General features: G+C 52.4%; 1 protein-coding gene across 3 annotated transcripts in view; it reads left to right on the top strand.

Annotated features, from left to right (window-relative positions):
- RILPL1 (Rab interacting lysosomal protein like 1) overlaps positions 1–18,745 on the top strand; it is a 38,081-nt gene extending 19,336 nt beyond the window's left edge. The window contains exons 5-7 of one of the 3 annotated variants that reach the window (XM_075533932.1): positions 9,105–9,295; positions 10,879–10,971; positions 16,037–18,745. In XM_075533932.1, the coding sequence (XP_075390047.1) occupies positions 9,105–9,295; positions 10,879–10,971; positions 16,037–16,181 (429 nt within the window). In that variant the 3' untranslated portion in view covers positions 16,182–18,745. Of the gene's footprint in view, positions 1–9,104; positions 9,296–10,878; positions 10,972–14,197; positions 16,003–16,036 lie in introns of those variants that run through there. The other 2 variants (XM_075533933.1, XM_075533934.1) reach the window with 2 other exon arrangements.
- Positions 18,746–19,480: the final 735 nt, after the last annotated feature.

Here is a 19,480-nt window from a genome sequence, read left to right on the forward strand (position 1 = left end):
GTCCTGGGCTCACCGAGCTCTGGTAGTCTCAGCACTATGGCTCTGCCTCAGTCTTCCCTCTGTGCCTGTTACCCTCCCTTTTCGGATGAAGATGCCCATCATTGGGTTGTGGTGGTGGTTAGCTGCCGTTGAGTTGGCTCTGACTTCCGGGGGTCTTTGTACAACAGAATGAAACACCAACCAGTCCCAGTCCTCTGCCAAGCCTCAACATACTGGGTTCAACCAACCCTCTGCAGTATTATGACCTCATGTTCACTGCACAAATGACACCTGCAAAGACCTGATTTCCAAACAAGACCACAGGGATCAGTGCTAATGGTTAGGACTTCAGCTTATCTTTTGGGGGTACACAACCCAACCCCTATCAATGAATTGTGTCTCAAAAAAGAGCCATGTAGGTAAGGATAGGCCATGGTGCCATGGTTTCCTTGACTAAAGATGGCGCTAACCCTTGAGCCCGGCTGCCTGCACTCAAGTCCAGGTCTTGCTACTTGAAAAGGTTTTTAGCCTCTCCTGCCTCAGTGTCCTCATCTGTAAAATGGGGCTAAGGACAGCATCTAACTGCAGAGCGGTGTCACTTCAGGCATCCCAGCAACCCACATGGCGTCCGTGTGAGAAACTGACCGATCAGTGGTGGTAGTTCTACTCCCAGTAGCGCCACTCTGGTTTCAGCAGATCTAGGAAAGAAGAAAACAGACTAGGGAGAAGAAGCTGATAACATCAGCCCTATAAATGGCAGCAGAACGTTGTCTAATTCTCTGCTAGCCGATGGCACCCCTCCAGTTGGAAGGCACCCAAAATGGGACCCGGGAAGGACTGCCCCTTCCTTCAAAGAAGAGTCAGCCTTAAAGACGTGGATGGAACAAAACTTAACCTTCATTTGCCAGTCAGGCACAACGTAAAATGAGAACCAGCTGCAACCATCCATTAATTAATAATCAGAACACAGGAGGCCTCAAGTATGAATTTAGGAAAATTGGAAGTTGTCAGAAGTTGGAATGCATAAAAATCAAGATCCTCGACAGTAGTGAGCTGGAATAGACTGGTCTTGGCCATTTCGAATCAATCCTGCTGTGTACTGTGCTGGAAACGACACACAGAAGAGGGATGGCATTGCACTCATTTTCGCAAAGAGCGTGGTGTGATAGACCCCGAAGTACGGGCAGCTCTGAGAAGGGCAGGATACTATCCACACACCAACAGAGGCCTCGCTGGCCCTTCAAATGCTGTACCACTAATACCAACGATGAAGGTCGTAGAGATTTTTGCTAATTTTTTGCAGTCTGAAATTGACCTTTTATTTTTTCAATGTAATTAAGATGCATTGGTATTTCGTGACAATTAGAATGCAAAAATGGAAACAGAAGAAAAATCTCTAGTTGGAAATTATGGTCATGATGAAAAGGAACCTGAGATTTCATCTTAGAATTTTGCAAGACCAACTCTATTCATTGGAAGTGCCTTTTTCCCAATGATGTAAACAAGCACTGTGCATGTAACCTTGCTGGATGGAATAGCTAAGAGATCAAATGGACTCTCTCTGTGGAAAGAAACAATGGAGAAGGTCAGTGTTAATCAGAACAAGACCGTCCATTACTCATATGCAAGTTCAAGGTGAAGCTGAAGGAAACAAAAATAAAAGTACAACTTGAAAATTCCACCTGAATTCGGAAATCATCTCTCAAGAATGGATTTTGATGCATTAAACACTCATAATGGAAGACCAACCAGTTTTTGGATGGCGTTAGGCACACCATACACGAGGAAAGCCAAAGGTCTGTGAAGAGATGGGAAAGAGTGAATCCAAGTAGCTGTCAGAAGAGACTCTGAAACGTGTTCTGGAATATAGAACTGAAGAGAACATTTCAAAGGGCAGCGTAAGAAGACAAAGTGTTATAATGAAATATAGGAAGACCTGGAGTTGAAAGACAAAAGGGAAAACAAGCTCAGCATTTCTCAAGCGGAAAGAACTGAAGGGGGACAAAAAAAAGCATGCTTCCAACGACTGTACTGAAGGATTCCACATGTGACATACTGAACCAAACAGGAAGCCTTCCAAAGAATCTGGCAGGAATGCACAGAGTCACAGTACCAAAAAAAAAAAAAATTAGGTAATGGTAAACTATTTCAAGAGGTAGCATGCGATTAAGAACCAGTGGTATTGAGGGAAGACAGACATCCAAGCTGCAGTGAAGGCATTAGTGAGAAATAATTGCTACCATAATTAGTCTGAGGGGTCAGGAGAGCTTCCCCTAGGACAGCGGTTCTCAACCTGTGGGCCTCGACCCCTTTGGGGGGTCTAATGACCTTTTCACAGGGTCGCCTGATTCATCACCGTAGCAAAATTACAGTTATGAAATAGCAGTGAAAATAGTGTTATGGTTGGTGGGTCGCCACAACATGAGGAACTGTATGAAAGGGTCGTGGCATGAGGAAGGTTGAGAGCCACTGCCCTAGGAGGTGATCTGTGAGGTGAGGTTGAAGAACCCATCATTGTGTCCAGGGGTGTCGTTATTCCTTTTGTTCAGCCCCCAATTCAGGGTCCATCCCTCACGGTGCCCTCCCAATCTTCTCGGACTGAAGGTGGGAAGACAGTATTATTACTGTGAAGAAACTGGCCCATTTGGAGCTTCAGGCCACACCAGAGTAGGGTAGGCAGCTGCCGCCTTCCCCTCCGGAGGACCCCGGACCACGCATGAACGAGCAGAGTGATGAGATCCGGTCACGGGTTCACTGTTACCGTTCTTGTGATAAAGCATCGGCAACTAAAGGTGCCATGTGAGCCACTCTTCAAGTGTGCAGCGTTGTGGCATGGGTCACATTCGCAGCGTTACGCAGCCGTCACCGCTGCTTTCTCCTCCCTCGAGAAACTCCATCCCCGCTCGTGCCTGCTGTCATTCCTCCCTCCCCCGGCCCTCAGAGGCTCAGATACCTTCTGATTCTGAGCATTGCCTGTTCTAGCCATTTCATCGGAGTGGGTCCTCTCCCCGCTGGGTGTCCTTCTGCTCTGGCTCCTTCTGGTCCTTTGTAGGGTTTTAGTGGGGAGTGATAGGATCCGCTCTGGTTTGCATTGTGGTTGCAGAGCTGGTGGCAGCAGTGGTAAGAAGAGGTGTGGGCTGGACCAACGCCGTGGCCCTGGGATGCATGGGAGCAGGCAGATGTCAAAGACAGATGCTAGGTCAAGCTGCAGGCCAGCCCCCTCCTCACACTGTCCTCCCAGGCCCTCAGACCCCACGAGAGCTCTCTCTTGTGAGCCTGGGATGTCAGTCTAGCCATGAGACTGCCAGCCCCACTCCAGATCTCTTTAGCACCAGGATGGAGGAGGACATTTCACACTTCCTTGGCCTGACTGCCTGTCTCTGAGCTTCCCTTTCTGGCAGCAGGAGGGGGGTGGAAAGGGGAGGAGGTGGAGTAAAGTCAGGCTGCACTTCAGACTAACTTGCCTGGCTGCATCTGTTTCAAAGTCTGGCAGTCTCTGCTGGGGTAACCTCTGTCCATCGCTCAGAGCCATGTGGAGTGCAGGATGCTCTGAAATCAATCAAGGGAGCCCACTACCAGGGGGCTAACCCTCACCCCACTGCTGTGTAACCTGGGGTCAGTCCATCTTATTGGTGATCGGTTTCCTTTTCTGTCACATGAGTGTGTGACCTTTCTTGGTTCTTACATCAAGTATTCCATGGGGCTGGGCCATGGGATCCTAGGAGGGCAGAGGGTACTGGAGTGGCCTTCAAGATTCTGGGACATGTCTTGTAGGACGGGCAGAGTGTCCACCTTGGTTCCAGACGTGGGACTAGCAGGAGCCAGGCTGGAGAGCAGCTAGGGCATGATTAGGGACTGGAGTCAGTCCTGTGGTGGGAGTGGTGGGAAAGATGGGAGCCATAGAGGGACCGAGAGTGAAAAGAAAACAGCTCGCACAGTGCTCTTGGCCTCTGACCTGTGGTCCTCTCTGAGCCACATCCCTGTCATTCAGTGTCATCTGCATGTGGCAAGCCTCTGTGGGTGTTATGAATAATGCTACTGTGCACATACATGTGCAAGCTTGTGAGGCACCTGTCTGAATCCCTCAGGGTGGATACCCAGGAGTGGCACTGATGGGTGACGTGGGGCATCTACACCAAACTTTGTTTATAGTTATTTTTTCCTTTTTCTGCCTTACATCTTTTTCCAAAACAACCTTATGATATAAGTCACAAAATCCACAACTTCAGCACCTCATTCACATACCACAGAACCCTTTTGGGGGTCGAATGACCTTTTCACAGGGTTGCCCGATTCATCACTGTAGCAAAATTACAGTTATGAAATAGCAGTGAAGTTATTGTGTAGTTAGCACCACAGTCGTAGGACAGGGGTATCACCCAAAAGGAAGTCCTGCTCCCTGAGCGGCCACCCCACCAGCCCCCTCTTCCTCCCGCTCCCCGACAACCACTACCCCACTCTGTCTATCGGGATTTCCTTATTCTGGACACTTCCTGTAAGTAGGATCATATACCATGTGGCCTTTTACAGCTGGCTTCTCCCACGGCAGGTGCCCGATGGCAGAGTGGTTAAAGTGGTTGGCTGCCAACTGAAAGGCCATTGGTTTGAACCCACCTGCTGCTCCTCAGGAGAAAGATGACAGCCTTGAAAGCCCTGTGCGGCAGGTCCACTGTCTCCTACAGGGTTGTTGCTCTGAGTTAGAACTGACTTGGTGGCAGTGGGTGTGATTTGGGCTGATATTATGCTAAAGGACCCCCTAGGGCACTGCGATTAAAGTGCTCTACTGCTAGTCCAAAGGTGGGCAGTTCAAGCCCACCAGCTACCCTAAGATTTCCAGCCCTGGAAGCCCTGCAGGGCAGATCTACTCTGTCCTGAGGGCCATGCCGAGGAAAGGTTTTCTTCCACCATGCATCCCATTGTCCAGGTTAATCCAGCTCCTTATATTTGAATGGAAGGTTTTCCTGCCTTTCATAATTAGATTTAAATCTGTAAGAAAATTAGGCAGCTTCTTGTCTGAAGGGCTTTAAAGAAAATAAGAAAACTAATATTAATAATTTCCCATTGGGTTTCTCTTGTGAAAAGCATTCTGGTTTTGTGTTTGGCCTCAGAGAGAGAGAGAGACAGGCCTCCTTGTGCTCCCCTGAAGATGAGACACCTGGGAAACCCGATCCAATGTGTGCCAGAATCCACCGATGGCCGGGCATTTCCTGCACGGTGGTGGGGACCAGGGAGAAAAAGCTAGGCTGTGATGGCTGATGGTGAGGCTGAATTCACAGTAACTGACGTGCTCAGCTGCTAGCCCAAAGGCAGGAGGTTCAAGTCTACCCAGAGGTGCCTCAGAAGAAAGACCTGGTAATGCTTCCCGAAAGTCAGCCTTTGAGAAGCCACTGGAGCCCAGTTCTCTGGCACTTCTAGAGGCGCTGTGAGTGGGAATTAGCTTTGTGACAGCTGCTTTTCTAAGCAATCCTTCCCCTTGACTGGTTCAGGGTCTGCATAAACGGATATTCAGGAACTGGGGGGTGGGGGCACAGGAAGTGGCTCTGTGTCCCAAGATGCCCTGAGGCTGCAGGGAGCATGATGGAGGGCCCAGCCCCTGAGAGAAAGTGCTGCCCCTGCCAGGGCATCTGGGCAGGCCCCACTCCTTGTCACTGACCCCTGGACTTCCCTGTCAGCAGCTAGCTCCAGGTATCTCTCCCTGGCTAGGCTCAGTGTGCCTCCAGGGACCTGGGAGCAGTGCTGGGAGGGGTAGCCGAGATGACCTAAGACTCCTGTGTCCCCAGTGGAGTAAGCCTAGTCGGCCAGCCACTGATGGGCCTGATTGACATGCCGGTCTGGGCTGCCTGTGTGCTGCTCCCTGCCTGTGGCCTGAGGCCCTAGCTTGCCCCACTCCGGCGCTTTCCAGCAGCAGCCCCACAAGTTAGGTTTTGCAGACTTGCATGGAAATGCCCCAAGCTTTCCACGCCATGGGTTAATCAGTGCCCTGGATACTGCCGAAGTTAACATGGTCTGCTAACTGAAAGGTTGGAGGTTCAAGTCTACCCAGAGGTGCCTCGAAGGAGACCTGCTGCTCCTGGGGACGGGGAGTATCTGGGAGGGGAGGGGCCTTAGAGATATACTTGGGCAGCTGAGGGCCCGATGGGGAAGAGTGAGAGCCAGAGAGGACTAGTCCAGCAGCCTGTGGCTTGGATGGCGCCTGTAGAGTGACAGAGGTGAGGACTTGCCCAGGACCTGGTCAGCAGGGCTGGCGGGAGTGAATGACCCCGAGGTTTGAGCTCACGGATACCTGGGGGAAAGAACATGGAAAAGGGAGCACTGTACCTGGCTCTGGCCCAGTGTTGCCATGTGGAAATGTGGACGCAGTGTGACCAAATCCTGTCAATTTCCCGCCCCTCCCAAAAAAACAAAGCAGGGGGAAAAAAACCAAATTGAAAACTGCAGACTTTAGTGTGAAATCTGATTTAAAACATCCAGCAATGGGTTCTGAAAAGAGTTAGAACACAGAGAGAGTGACACAAAATGTGAGGGGCCCCAGTCTGCAACCTCAGGTGATGGCTGCCCTGGTACATGGCATACTCCTATGTGCTCGCCAAAACCCCTAGCACAGAAGCCATATCCACAGGAACATCATCTCTGATCCTCCCCAGTTAGAGTTTGACTTTCTAGAGCTCTGTTACTATATTACATTGTAAATTCCTATCTGTGTATATCACCCCTCCCTCCTGTTCCCACCATCCCGGTCTCATTCTTGGATAGTCTTAAAGCTGAGAGCTGAGTGTGCCCAAAAAGTCAATACTCAGTCTCTGATAAGCAGACATGGATGGCAGTGATTGGTGCCCATGGTTAACCTGGGCAGGGTGCAGCACTCATTTTTGAGTGCCTGCTTGATACCAGGCACTTGCTAGGGGTGGCAAAGAGTGGAAAGTGCTAACGGAGGAGGATATGACTTATCAGGAGTCCAAGCAGCAGCCCAGGGCAGGGGGTGGGAGGGAGATGGACATTAAAGATGCACCCCCTCCCCAGGACCTGACCCACCCAAGAGGTGGCCTCAGCAGACAACTTCTTGGCAATGGACTCTTCAGACATCTTTTTTTCCCTGCCCCCACACCCACCCATTGCAGTGAGGCCCCTGGTGGCTTCAGCCTTGATGCCTGGGCACTGTCAGCCAGCTTCCCCTCCCGCAGTTCTGGGTGACTCTCCTGTCACCTGCCCTGCCTTAATGTGTACTGTCTCCTTTCAAGTGTCCTTTTCTGGAACAACCCGTTCCATTTCTTGTCTGCTGGCATTTCTTGTCTGCTGGAATTCTTCAGCCGTCTGGCCTCGGGCCCTCTGGCTGGAGCTTCTACTCCTTCTGGGCCCTTTTTCTGAGGGGCAAGGGACTCTATATTTCAATCCCCCTTTTCTTTCTTCCAAGAAACCCTGGTGTCGCTGTGGGTGAGGTGTTGGGCTGCTACCCGTAGGTCTACAGTTCAGAGCCATCAGCCGCTCTGCAGTAGAAAGATGAGGCTGTCTGCTCCCATTGAAGATTCAGCCTTGGGAACCCTTTATAGAGTCGATCTGAGTCACCATAGACTTGATGGCAGTGGAGTATTTGGGAAAGGGAGGGCCCTTAGGCTGCGGGTGTCGAGGGCCAGAGAGGACTTTTCTAAAGACCTCGTGGGGAGTGGGGTCGGGTCTGGCCTGGACCCCTATCCCCTTCGATGGCACCTGCAGAGTGACAGACATGAGGACTTTCTTAGTGCCTAGCCAGGCCTAGATTTCCTGGACAGTGGGGCAGGGAGGGGTGAGTGAGCCTGAGGTTTGGACCGTGACCAAAGATGGGAAAATCGCCCTCACTGGTGAGCAACAGGGGAGCAGAGCTCTCATCTGTTGCCAGTGGGGAGGCACGGGGCACGCTGGCAACTCAAACAGCGATTCAAAAGGCACGTCCATGTGCTCATAGAAGCTTTATTCACGAGGTCACCCAAATGTGGACCTCTGCCCCCCCCATCCCTCCCCAGTGTTCATCCACAGATGCATGGATAAGCGCAATGCATCTTTCCACACAGACTTGTTGGTCACACACCACGGGGAGGGGAGACAGTCACACGTGACCTCTTGAGGAGTGGCTGGTCCCATTTATATGAAATGCCCAGAAGAGGGGTGTCTCCAGTCAGGGAGGGAGATGGGGAGTGACTGCTAATGGGTACAGGATTTCTTTTGGGGGCAATGAGAAGGTTCTGGAACTAGACAGTGGGGGGAGGGAGGACAACACACCACTGAATTGTGTGCTTTAACAGGTCAAACAGTCTGTTTTATGTCACGTGTATTTTGCCACAGTGAGAACAAAAACAGACTCCCTTTTGCTCTGAAGAGGGTGGAGGATGGGTTGGGGATGGGACAGGCCGGTGGCCTAGCATGCTGGGATCCAAAGCATGACCGGTTTTTATGCTGAGGTCTGCAGGGAACCAGACAGACCCTCTCAGAATTAGCAATGCCAATGCCCAACAGCTGGGCTCAGGAATTGTGTGCTAGGCAATTCTGACACACACTGGGGTGGGGGCACCTTGGATTGGTTCCAGCCCCTTCCTCTGGGAGATGACCGACCACCTCCCACCAGGCCAAACACATCACCATGGGCCCTGGGAGGGTTCTGTGACTTCCGGCTGCCTCTAACAATGAGCTGCTCGTTCACTGTGTCCTGAGTACCTGCTGTGGGCTGGGAAGTGTCAGGTGCTGGGGACTCCAAGAAATGTTGGATTCTAGCAACTTGGGGAAAGTTATTGATGCCTCCTGGTGCAAACTAGAGATAGCGCCCAGGGCAGGGGAGGTTGGCAGTGGATGTGGGTGGAGGGGCTGGGCGCCAGGTTCCCCTCTCCCTGGCTTTTCTGTGTGATCTGTGATAAAGTGGGTGGGCCGGTGCAGGGACCATGGGCCGGCGGTGGAGCGGGTGGACAAGGAGCAGGTGGCTGCTGGCTTTCTTCTCCTGAGGGAGCCAAGCTGCACAGAACGTGAGCAGAGGCCACCCGCCTGCTGGAGCTTAAAATAGCACCCTGGGGAAGCTGCTAATTCCAGGGAGCATAGAAGACTGGGGCTCTGTTGGGACTCAGGGCGGGGGCGGGCGGGGGTGGTCAGGAATTGCTTGGCAGCACCTCTCCCTCCTCCAGATGGAGCCTGGTGCAGAGGAGGCTGTCTCCGAAGCGGACAGGCTGGCCATGGAGCTGAAGGACCCAAGCCGCCCCCGGTTCACGCTGCAGGAGCTGCGGGACGTGCTGCACGAACGCAACGAGCTCAAGTCCAAGGTGTTCCTGCTGCAGGAGGAGCTGGCCTGCTACCAGAGGTGAGGGGCCCTGGGGCCAGCCGGTGGCTTCCGGGGTTTGCACAGAGTTTCTGCCTAGTGAGGCTACACCTCTACCCTTTGTGGAGACCTTCTGGGCAGTGCAAACAGTACACAGGCCCGGCTGCTCACAGAAAGGCCGGAGGTTGAAGTTCACCCAGAGCCACCTCAGAAGAAAGGCCTGGTGACGCACTTCCAGAAAACCAGCCTTGAAAACCCCTAGAGCACAGTTCTACTCAGACACCACAGGGTCGCTTGTGAGTAGGAAGTGACTCAGTGGCACCTTGTGTGCTTGGTTCTTTCTGGCCTGGAGCTCCCAGACATGTGTGTGAGCCTGCAGACCCTCCCGCCCTTTCTGTCCCAGCGAACTCTTCAGCTTTGTGAAAGGAGTTCTTGACCCGCTTGGAAACCCTGTGGGCAATTCTGCTCTGTCCTGTAGGGTTGCTACGAGACTTGTGTGCTATGGGTTTATTATGCAGACTGTGTGGTGACTCTTGTTTGCAGGCCTGTAATCTTTATAAAGGAGACCTGGTGGCACTGCGGGCTGCTAGCCTATCAAAACCCACCAGGAGAAAGATGAGACCGTCTGCTGCCATAGGATTTATAGACTCAGAAACACTCATGTGCACGCTTGCTCCGGTGCCAGTCCGAGTCAGGCTGAACGCAACGAGGGACGAGAAACCTGCTCTGTCTTGTTGGCAGCTGTGGTGCCAGCACTTCAAATGGAGCTTAGCACATAGTGCAGATGGGATTTAAAAAGTCCATAGAAAAATGGAACTAGAAGAGAATGGCATTTTTCCATGGACTTTTTGAAGCACTCCTCAGGCCCCATATATGCACAGTGAGTTGAATGGGAAGCCAGAAGGATGGCGGGTGCATGGATGGAACCTCTGTCCTAAGGGAGGAGATACGAGATCCACAAAGCCACCAGCCACTCTGCAGGAGGAAGAGGGGCTTTCTACTCCCATAAAGGTTTAGTATCACAGACCCACCGGAGCCGTTCTCTGTCCTCTAGGGTCTCAGTAGAGTCAGCATCGGCTCGATGGCAGTGGGTGGGTGTGTGTGTGCCACACACGTTACAATGTACACTGGGTGTTCAGAGACAAGAGGCAACTTTCGGCTTGGAGGAAACCAGGAAGGCTTCATGGAGGAGGCTGCATATGAGCCCAGTCTTCCTGTAAGGACAGGAAGGAACTGCAGCAGTCTGGAGACCAGGAAGTGTAGGACAAGGACAGAAAATGGTCCTTCCAGTTCTAAGTAAACATCACATAGAGATGTAGGCCTCCTCTTAAATTCATCACCTTTGAGCAACTGGGCCAAAGGGACCACAGACACCTGTATCCATGGCCCCCAGGTGGTTCCCCATTCTGATGTGGCTTTACCATTACTATGGAGCTAACCCGCCAGGTAGAAGGACTGCTGGATGGAGGCCACTGTCGCTATCCTCCTGAGGCTTCTATTTCTATGTCCCCTCCCAGTGTGCACCCTCCCAGTGTACAGTCCCCTCCCATTCAGAACCCTTCTGGAATGTTCCAGCTCTTATGAAACGTTTCATTCTTTTTCTTATGCCTGTCTTCCCACTACAGTGAAGAGATGGAAGAGGAAAGTCGGATATCCCAACCTCCCCCTGTCACGCACCCGAGGATAGCCCCCCAGCCAGAGTCAGGGATCAAGCGGCTGTAAGTGAAGCATCCTGCATCCTGGGGCTCTGCACGAGGCTGGACTAGGGTCACGTGTCCTGTGACTTCTTCCTGGGCCAGGCTCGTCACAGTGTCCTGCTAAGGCAGGCTGAAATGGGTCCAAGCTGAGCGGGGTTCCTGCCCATGGCCCTGAGCAGGAAGAGGAGGGAGGAGGGTGGAACTGCTGGCTGATGTCAAGGAGCTTGATAGAGTCTGTGTCAGGTAGGCTGCATCTCCCTCCGGGAAGGGGCTGGGGTGGGGCTCTTGAAACCTGCACTCTGTGTCACCTGGCCTGGACTGCTAACCACAAAGTCGGTGGTTCAAACCCACCAGCCGATCCTCAGGAAGAGTAAATAAGGCTGTTTGCTCCCCAGAAGATCACAGTCTAGGAAGCCCTGTCCAGGGTCACTCTGGGGAGGAACCGTTTGCTAACACGGGGAGTCTAGTGCATTCAAGGGAGGGCCCTGCTTCTGGGGTGCACACAGGAAAGAAATGGCCCGTCTCTGTCCTCAGTAGACTTTGGTAGTATTTTGTATCCACAGACTATTTTGAGAGCCTTATGAAAGTTCACAGAAGGGAAAAAAAGTTTAAAAAAAATTTTTTTACTAGCTGATCTGTAAAAAGTCCCTACTGTGTGCCCAGTCACTCTGCATGGAATCGTTCATTAAACTGGCACCATGACCCTGCCATTCCCGCTTTATAGTTCAGGCACAGAGAGACACATGCCTGAAGTCATTAACAGGAAGCAGACCTAGGGGCCTGCAGCCCGCAGCCTGGCCCCAGAACCTATCTATACCCAACTCCCCAGGACAGCTTTATGCTCCCAGGATTATCCTGCTGTTTGAGGATCTCCCCGAGGTCTTTCCTGGGACTTCTTGTTATACCCGAAGCTTAGTATACAAAAGACCCGATTCTTTCTCTCTTTACCTCAGAGGAAGTTTTGTGAGAGCAAGTGGTGCAGGTTGGCAAACCAGCCAGGAGTATGAGGTGGGGAGGTAGGGGGCCACCAGACTCCCTCAGCTCCTGAGAACCCCATGGTGTTTGCAAGCTCTTTGCTGGCCCCTACCCTGTGAGTTGACTGTCGTGAGTGGGAGGGGCACACACAGTGTGGGCTTCCTGGTAACTCTCAGACCTTGTCCTCCCAACACTGGGCCTAATTCTACCCTCCTGAGCAGCCGGGGGTGCCAGCCTCGCTTCCAGGTTGTTCCATGAGGAACTGGGCCTGTCTTCCCCTTAGCTTATCACCTGGCTGGGGAAGCAGCTGGAGTCAGGGAAAGAGACAGACTGAGAGAATGGGGAGAGACAGACTGGTGGGAGGAAGGGAAGAGAGAGAAGAGAGTGGTAGGGAGGAGCAGAGGGAGAGAGAGGGGAGGGGAAAAGAGAGGAAAGTAGGGAAGAGGGGAAGAGCAGAGGGAGAGACCAGGCTGGCGAGAGAGCTCCCTTGAGGACACAGCTTCTCCTCGGGCCTGAAAGAGCCAGCTGGCGCAAAGGTCCCCTGACTGCATGGGCAGGAAATGACGGGGGTGCCTTTTGTCTACCTGGGAGCTGCCTCAAGGTGGAGCTGGGAGCCTAAGGGACACCCCCCCCAGGTGGGGGTGGGTGGGCAGCTCTTCATTTCATCCCTGCCTGCCTCCTCTCTCTTTCCTCCCATGTGCCATCTGGCCGCTTCTGTTTTGGTGAGTCTCTGTCACACAGTCTGTTCAGTGCAACTCAGCCTCCTGCCTTTGACTGGCATCTCCCCCAACCCCACCCCTCCTGTGGTTACGGAATAAGTCACCAACATGGGAGGTTTCAGCACTTGAACTCCAATGGTTGCATCTCCCCACCCCCATCTAGGACTCAGGGAACAGTGACCCATTGTAGATCAGACTGGGGAAGGACCCAGCTGGAATTTGAGTCCCCACTGTCCGAGCTTGTCCAGAGGGCAGCTACATTCTGAGGCTCCAGGCCACACCCAGCCCTGCTGGAACTCCTGCGGAGCAAACAGGAGCCCAAAGAACAGTCTCTGCTGGGAGGTGCCCCCTGTCCTCCGTGGCTGCCGAGTCACCAGCTGTGGCTGGCGGCCCAGTCCCTTATCTCGAAAGTGCACCCGGGCCTTCTAGCCGCCTGTGTTTCTGGGCTGAGTTGCTCAGCAGAGAGCTCTGTGGCTAGTCAAAACAGCATGTCCAGGAATAACTTACGATCTGGCAGCTGGCACTGCCGGGAAGATCACAAGGGAGTGCCTGAGTGACATCAGCCTCGTCCCATCCACACCAGGCACCAGTGCCCCCTTTGTGGCATCCCTCACTAGCCCTCACAGTCCCCCGCAGCTGGTTCCTACAGGTGGGCTGGCAGGCAGGGGCTGTGGCGGGGAACTAAGATGCTTCCAACCCAGCAACTGACCTCTTGATTTCAGGAAAGGCTGCTCTCAGAGTGGGTGGCCACCTAAGGGACTAACGGTAGTGGGAGTATCCATTCTGTCCCATCCTCCCACTTAGCGTCTGCCTGGCTTCTGAATCTTCACAGCACCCATTCATTATCCCGCTCGAAATGCCACCCAGGGAAACTGGTTTGTCTTTTAGTATCCTGGAATGATGGGGAGGGGGAGGGAGAGGGCAGTCTGTTCACCACCCAGACAGCAAGCTCCACTAGGCCCCCTCCACCCAGACATCCCAGGTCCCCCAACACTTGTTTCTAGGGGGATAATCCTTTCTCCAGGCGCATGTCCCCCAGTCCCAGGCCACCTCCCCAACCCTGTCATGCTCAGAGGAGTCCCGGTGGGGTAGAGCAGAACGGTGTGGCTTGGGAGCCCCTGAACAGAAAACTGCCTCTGCACCCCACCTTGTCACTGCCACGTGAGAAGACATGCAGGAGGTTCTGCAAAGGCGCTGATCCTTGCTGCTCTGTGACAGCCCCCAGGGTACCCCCCTACACAGGGAATGCTCAAGCCACAGGAGACAGTGGTTTGACACCTGTGCCCAGGTGGCCTTCAGGGAGAGGACATCAAAACTGTTAAGATTTCCCAGTGGTTTCCTGTGGGCATGCCCCCTGGGCCCTCAGCCGTGTCCTGTCCACCAGCCCACTCTGCCCTCCTCCCTGCTTCTCCCTGGCAGCCCCAGGCCAGGGCACCACCACTGCCTCTCACAGCAGGTGCCTTCCTGTCCTCTCCACTTTCCCGGCCGCCCTCAGTGGTCTTCCCCCGTTTCTTTTTCATGCTCCCTGTGTCTGTCTGTGCTTCTCTGAGCAGGATCTTTACAGCCGTAATGCCCATGGTGGCAGCGGGACTGATCATAGACGACCCCACGCTGCAGCCCATCCGAGGACTTGTCTCCCTCGTAGGCACCCTTCCTCCTGTTCCCGCTTGGGGTGTGCCTTTGTCATGGCTGCCGGGCGGGGCTGGCTTCACTTCCTGGCTACTTTAGCTGCATGGCTGTCGCCCCGTGTGTCCCCCACTTGAAACATCATTCCATATATGCCTGTCCTTGCGCTGACCTGGCCTGAGCGACACCCTGGAAGTCTCGGCTGCCACCGCTAATTCTCTTTGTCTCTTCTGTTTCAATTCTAAAACCACCTTGTCCGTGTTCCAGTAAAGATGGGCCTTTGAGTGACGGGTCAGTAAGCCGAGTCCCTGTGACACCCACCCCCGCCCAGAGTGACACTGACACTGTGTTTTCCGTCTTCACGCCGGAGCTTTCTAAGCCATCTGCATTTGCTGCAAACGGAGAAGCAGAGGAGGGGCCCAGGCTTGCTTCTTCCTCTCCCTGTCTCCTTGGCCAGGACCTGCTCTCCTGCCGGTCTGCAGTGAGCTGCTACATTTCTGGCCCGCTTGTTCCCTGGGCTCATATGGCAGAAGGCATCCCTGAGTGGTACCAATGGCTAAGCCCTTGACTACTAACTGCTAGGCTAGCGGCTTGAAACCCACCCCGAGGCACTGCAGAAGAAAGGTGTGGCAGCCTGCTTCTGAGAGCTCACAACCTTGCAGACCATGTGGAGCAGTCCCCCTTCATAACAAACACAGGAATGCACCCCGGGAAGTGCCCACACTTAGCCTCCACCTGCTTGCTGGCGCACATGCGTGCTTCTCAGAGAAGGGCTCTGGTGGCTTCAGAGCCTTTCTTGAGGTAAACCTGGATTGTTATTCCTCATAGAAGTGATTCAGAAGGAGCCTGGGGAGCACAGTGGGGTACACATTGAGCTGCTAACAGCAAGGTCAGTGGTTCAGACCCATAGGTCACTCAGCAGAACAAAGAGGAGGCTGCCTGATCCCATAAAGAGTTACCATCTCGGAACCCCCAGGAGCAGGAGCATCTGTCGCTGAGTCGGAGTCGACTCGATGGCAGTGGGAATGAATGAAAAGTGATTGGGTTACTATGCCGCCTAGAAGGATAGTGGATCCCAGTGACCACAGAAGATGGAAACGGAACTTTGTAGGTCCCAGCACTAAGAGAAGACACACGTGACCTTGTAATTGTCTGTGTGCACATGTACATGCGCACGCCAGCTTCACGTACTTTATATGCTTTTCTTCATGGAGAGGCCTTCTTCACAACACAGCTTTGATGTGTCATTGGCACCTTTTCCTGATCCCCAGGCGTTTCCAACAGTCCAGGGCAGGATGGGATGGAAAGACTGGAATTCCCCCACAAGTCTTTCGACACCCCCACCCCACATACTTGATTCAAAATAGTTTTCTGTCTACATCAGAATCATCCTGCCTGCCATGTAGTCTGTGTGGTCCTACTCCTGTTCAGCCTGTCATTAGCGAGTTAGAGGGGCCCACTAAGAAGGGGCTGGCATTCTCTGGAGGGCTGCCGGAGGATGGTCCCTCACCCATCATGTACACACACCTGTGGTCAGTGTCACCTCTCACTCAGGTGACATGACTAAAGGACACGCAAAGCCCCTCTGCCCCCAGTGCTGCTTCCTTAGAATAACCAGGATCTTCACCCAACCTCATTTGCCTGAGGCCTGGATTGTTTGCCCCCTTCCTGCATCTGCTGCTCCGTGTACCCAGCACCTCGTGTGGCACCTACTGGGCTTAGGTGAGACCTTGCTCACATCTTTCTCTCCTGCCCCCTCTCCAAAGGTTTAGCTTCTTCTCCCGAGATAAAAAGCGCCTGGCCAACACGCAGAGGAGCACGCATGTCCACGAGTCCTTTGGCCAGTGGGCAAACTCACACCGGGAGGACAGCTACACAGAGCAAGGACAGGAAGCCCTGCAGCACCTGTGACCTAGGACCTGAACTGTGCGTACGCTAGCACCTGCCCCAGATGTGGAGGCCCTACCCACCTCGCCGTGGCTTCCCTGGGTAGCAAGCCCTGGAACACTGCCTGGCTGGAGGCAGGGCCTTTCCAAAGGGACGCCAGACTCGAGACGCTGGTTTGTTTCTGCCCAGGGCTCCCCCTGTTGCCTGTAGACAACTGCCACGCCTGTGGTTATCGAAGTTATAATCCTCTGAACGGAGGCCGGACTTCACCTTAGGACAACACAACCGTCTTTAAGCCAGATCCATCACCTGCCACTGGACTCGCTGTTTGAGATGCTCTTGGTTTAGATTCCTCTGTGTAGAGATCGTCTTGATCACGTGTGTTATGTGGGAGGTGGGGAAGTGCTAGCCTTTCACTAGAGGTGCCCGTGGAATGTCCATGACATTGGCGCAACAGGAGAGAAAATGGACTGGCCAAGCCGCACAGCCTCTGAAGCCACTGGCCGGCCCCTGGTCCAGCTCAAACAGCCACAGGTAACTGGGACAGTGGCTCCCCTGCCTGAAGCTGGAGGCCACATTATAAGGCCGCTGTACAAGGCGAGGGTGCCTGTGCCTCGGGATCTGCTGTGAGGGACGCAGAATCAACTAAACAGAGTTGCTAAGGGTGACATACTGCGACATCTCTTGTGTGGATTTTTTTCCTTGGCATCATTTTTCCTTCTAGCCTTCACTGTGGGTCATGGGAAGGAGCTCTGGTGGCACTGTCAGGTAAAACTTGGACTGCTAACCATGGGATCGGCTGTTCAAAACCACCGGATAGAGATGTGGAGGAAAGCAAGGCTGACTGCTTCCATAAAGATTTCCTGCCTCAGAATCCCTACATAGGGCTGCTTCAAGTCAGAATCGGCTAAATGTCAGTGGGATGGGTGGTAGCAATACAGTGAAATTTGTTGTGCACAAGTGTTTGGCTGTTAAGCAAAAGGTAGGCAGTTCAAACTCACCAGTGGCTCTTCAAGAGAAAGATGAGGCTGTCTGTTTCAATTACAGCCTAAGAAACCCTCTGGGGCAGTTCCACTCTGTCATGTTGGGTCCCTGTGAACTGGAATGTCCTTTGCAGTAGTGGGTCTTTTGGTTGTCTTATGGGTGTTACAAAGGTTACCACACGAGGTTCCTAACTGAAAGGCTGGAGGTTCACATTCAGCCAGAGGTGCCTTAGAAGAAAGGTCTGGCAATCTGCGTCTAAAAGAATCAGCAAAGAAACCGCTCTGGAGCACATTGCTACTCTACAAGGGGTTGCTAGGAGTCAGTGTCAACTGGCTGGTAGCTAGGTTGTTTCTGTTTTTAAAGTCACTTGGTCCCCTGATAAAAAAGACAAATGTCCCAAAGCGTCTGGGGATGGGGTTCGGGACAGTTTGTTGGGGAGACTTGACTGAGTATACAGAAACCCTGTCTGCACTGGTGGCTTCAGGGTTTGCCCAGGGAACACTGTAGCCCTGAGGGGCTACCAGCATGCAGATCTGTGAGCACATGTGTAGTGAGAGTGGCCTTTCCTGTGAAAGCGTGCAAGTCAATGTGACAGGGGCAGCTGTGCACACACCTTACTGTTGTTTGCTGAAAGCCACCAGGTCACTCTGCAGACTCTATTGTGGAATCCCATCTCTACTGTGCCGACCAAAGGACCAGACAGGTAGGTAGGTGTGCTCTGGATCAGTAGTCCTCACCCTAGGCTGCCCAGAATGCCATCATCTCAGAAAGGGCACAGGTGCTGACACCCACAGCTAACCATAGGTACCCGTTTCTTGGGTAATGTTCTAGAAATATTTTATATTTGTGGTTACATTAATACACACGACGGTAAGTCAAAGTGTATGGCACTAGAGTTTCAACTTATCCATGCACGGGATTATTCTAAACATGTTTCAACATGTTGCTGCAATAAGTGGGTGGCTGCAGACAAGTTCTCTCGGGAAGACTCTTGCTTTCATCAAGTTAGGGCACTTTCTGAAAAAATTGTCCAGTCAAAACAATGGCTCCTGAGAGGATCCTGCTAGGCTAGTGAAATTCAAAGCAGAGGTCAGCTTAGAAGGTTAAAGTGACTATTTCCCAGGACTCTGAAGGTCATTTTGATAGGTTTTCTCCAAGGACACAGGACAATCACAAGGGCTGATTGGGAAAGTTAAAAAAAAAAAATCGGGAAAAGCCAGGAAAGTTACACCAGCAGTTCTTTTTCAACCCATCATAGTAATGCACCTGCTCATTCTTCGAGGATAACAAGGACTCTCCTACTTGAGTTTTGTGGGAAAACTTTAGCCTTCTAAGTTATAGTACTGATTTTGACCCTTTAAATTTCTTTTTGTTCCCCAAACTCAACATTTCAAGGGAACACAAATTGAACCCCTCAAGGATGCCCCAAACTACCATTTTGATGTTGTGTAAACCGAAATGTGCAAAATTCGGTGGTGAAGGGCGAGCGAGATGGAAACACCACCCTCAAAAGTGTGTAGACCTAGTTGGAGGGCATGTTGAGAAACAATAGCTTCACATTTTGATATCTGTTTAATAAAGCTTTCTATGATTGTGTAACAATACTTTTTGACTCACCTTGCCTACATGTTTCTAACACTTCCTTAATGTTTGTATTTACAAGGTAGCAGACTATATACATGTTGTTCTTTACTTTCATCTTTAATCTCACTCACACCACATCAATATGGAAGGTAGTGGCTCTCCACCCTGGGCAATTTTGCCTCCCCCCCCCCCAAGGGACACTGGGTCGTTTGAATTAAATATTGAACATACCATGGATTGCCAGAATAAATCTGTTGTGGAGGAAGTACAGCCAGAATGCTCTTTAGAAGTGAGAATGGTGAGACTCAGTTTATCAGGAGAGACTAGTCCCTGGAAAAGTGGAGAGTCTGCAGAAACGAGAAAGACCCTCCACAAGGTGGACAGTGTGGCAGCAGGTGGGCTCAAGCACGATGAGAATGACACAGGACGGGCAGATTTTCCTTCTGGTGTATGTAGGGCTACTGTGAGTTGGCGCCAACCTAACCACACCCAACAACACAAGACAATTTTGATTGCAGCTGGAGAGGAGAGTGCTGCTGGGTTTCTGTAAGGCCCGGGAGGCGGCGCGCGCGCGCGCATACACACAAACACACACACACACACTCCAAAAGCACCACCTGGCCCTAAATACCACCAGTATTCAAAGTGAGATACTGTGATCTACCCTTTGGTGTATGATTAGTAACATTCATCCAGCCCCTTATTCTGGAGCAGGCAAGTCCGACTTTCCCTTTCACGAAGCAGTGCTGCAGGGT

Source organism: Tenrec ecaudatus, chromosome 16 (genome assembly GCF_050624435.1).
Source record: "Tenrec ecaudatus isolate mTenEca1 chromosome 16, mTenEca1.hap1, whole genome shotgun sequence".
Taxonomy (NCBI): Eukaryota; Metazoa; Chordata; class Mammalia; order Afrosoricida; family Tenrecidae; genus Tenrec; species Tenrec ecaudatus.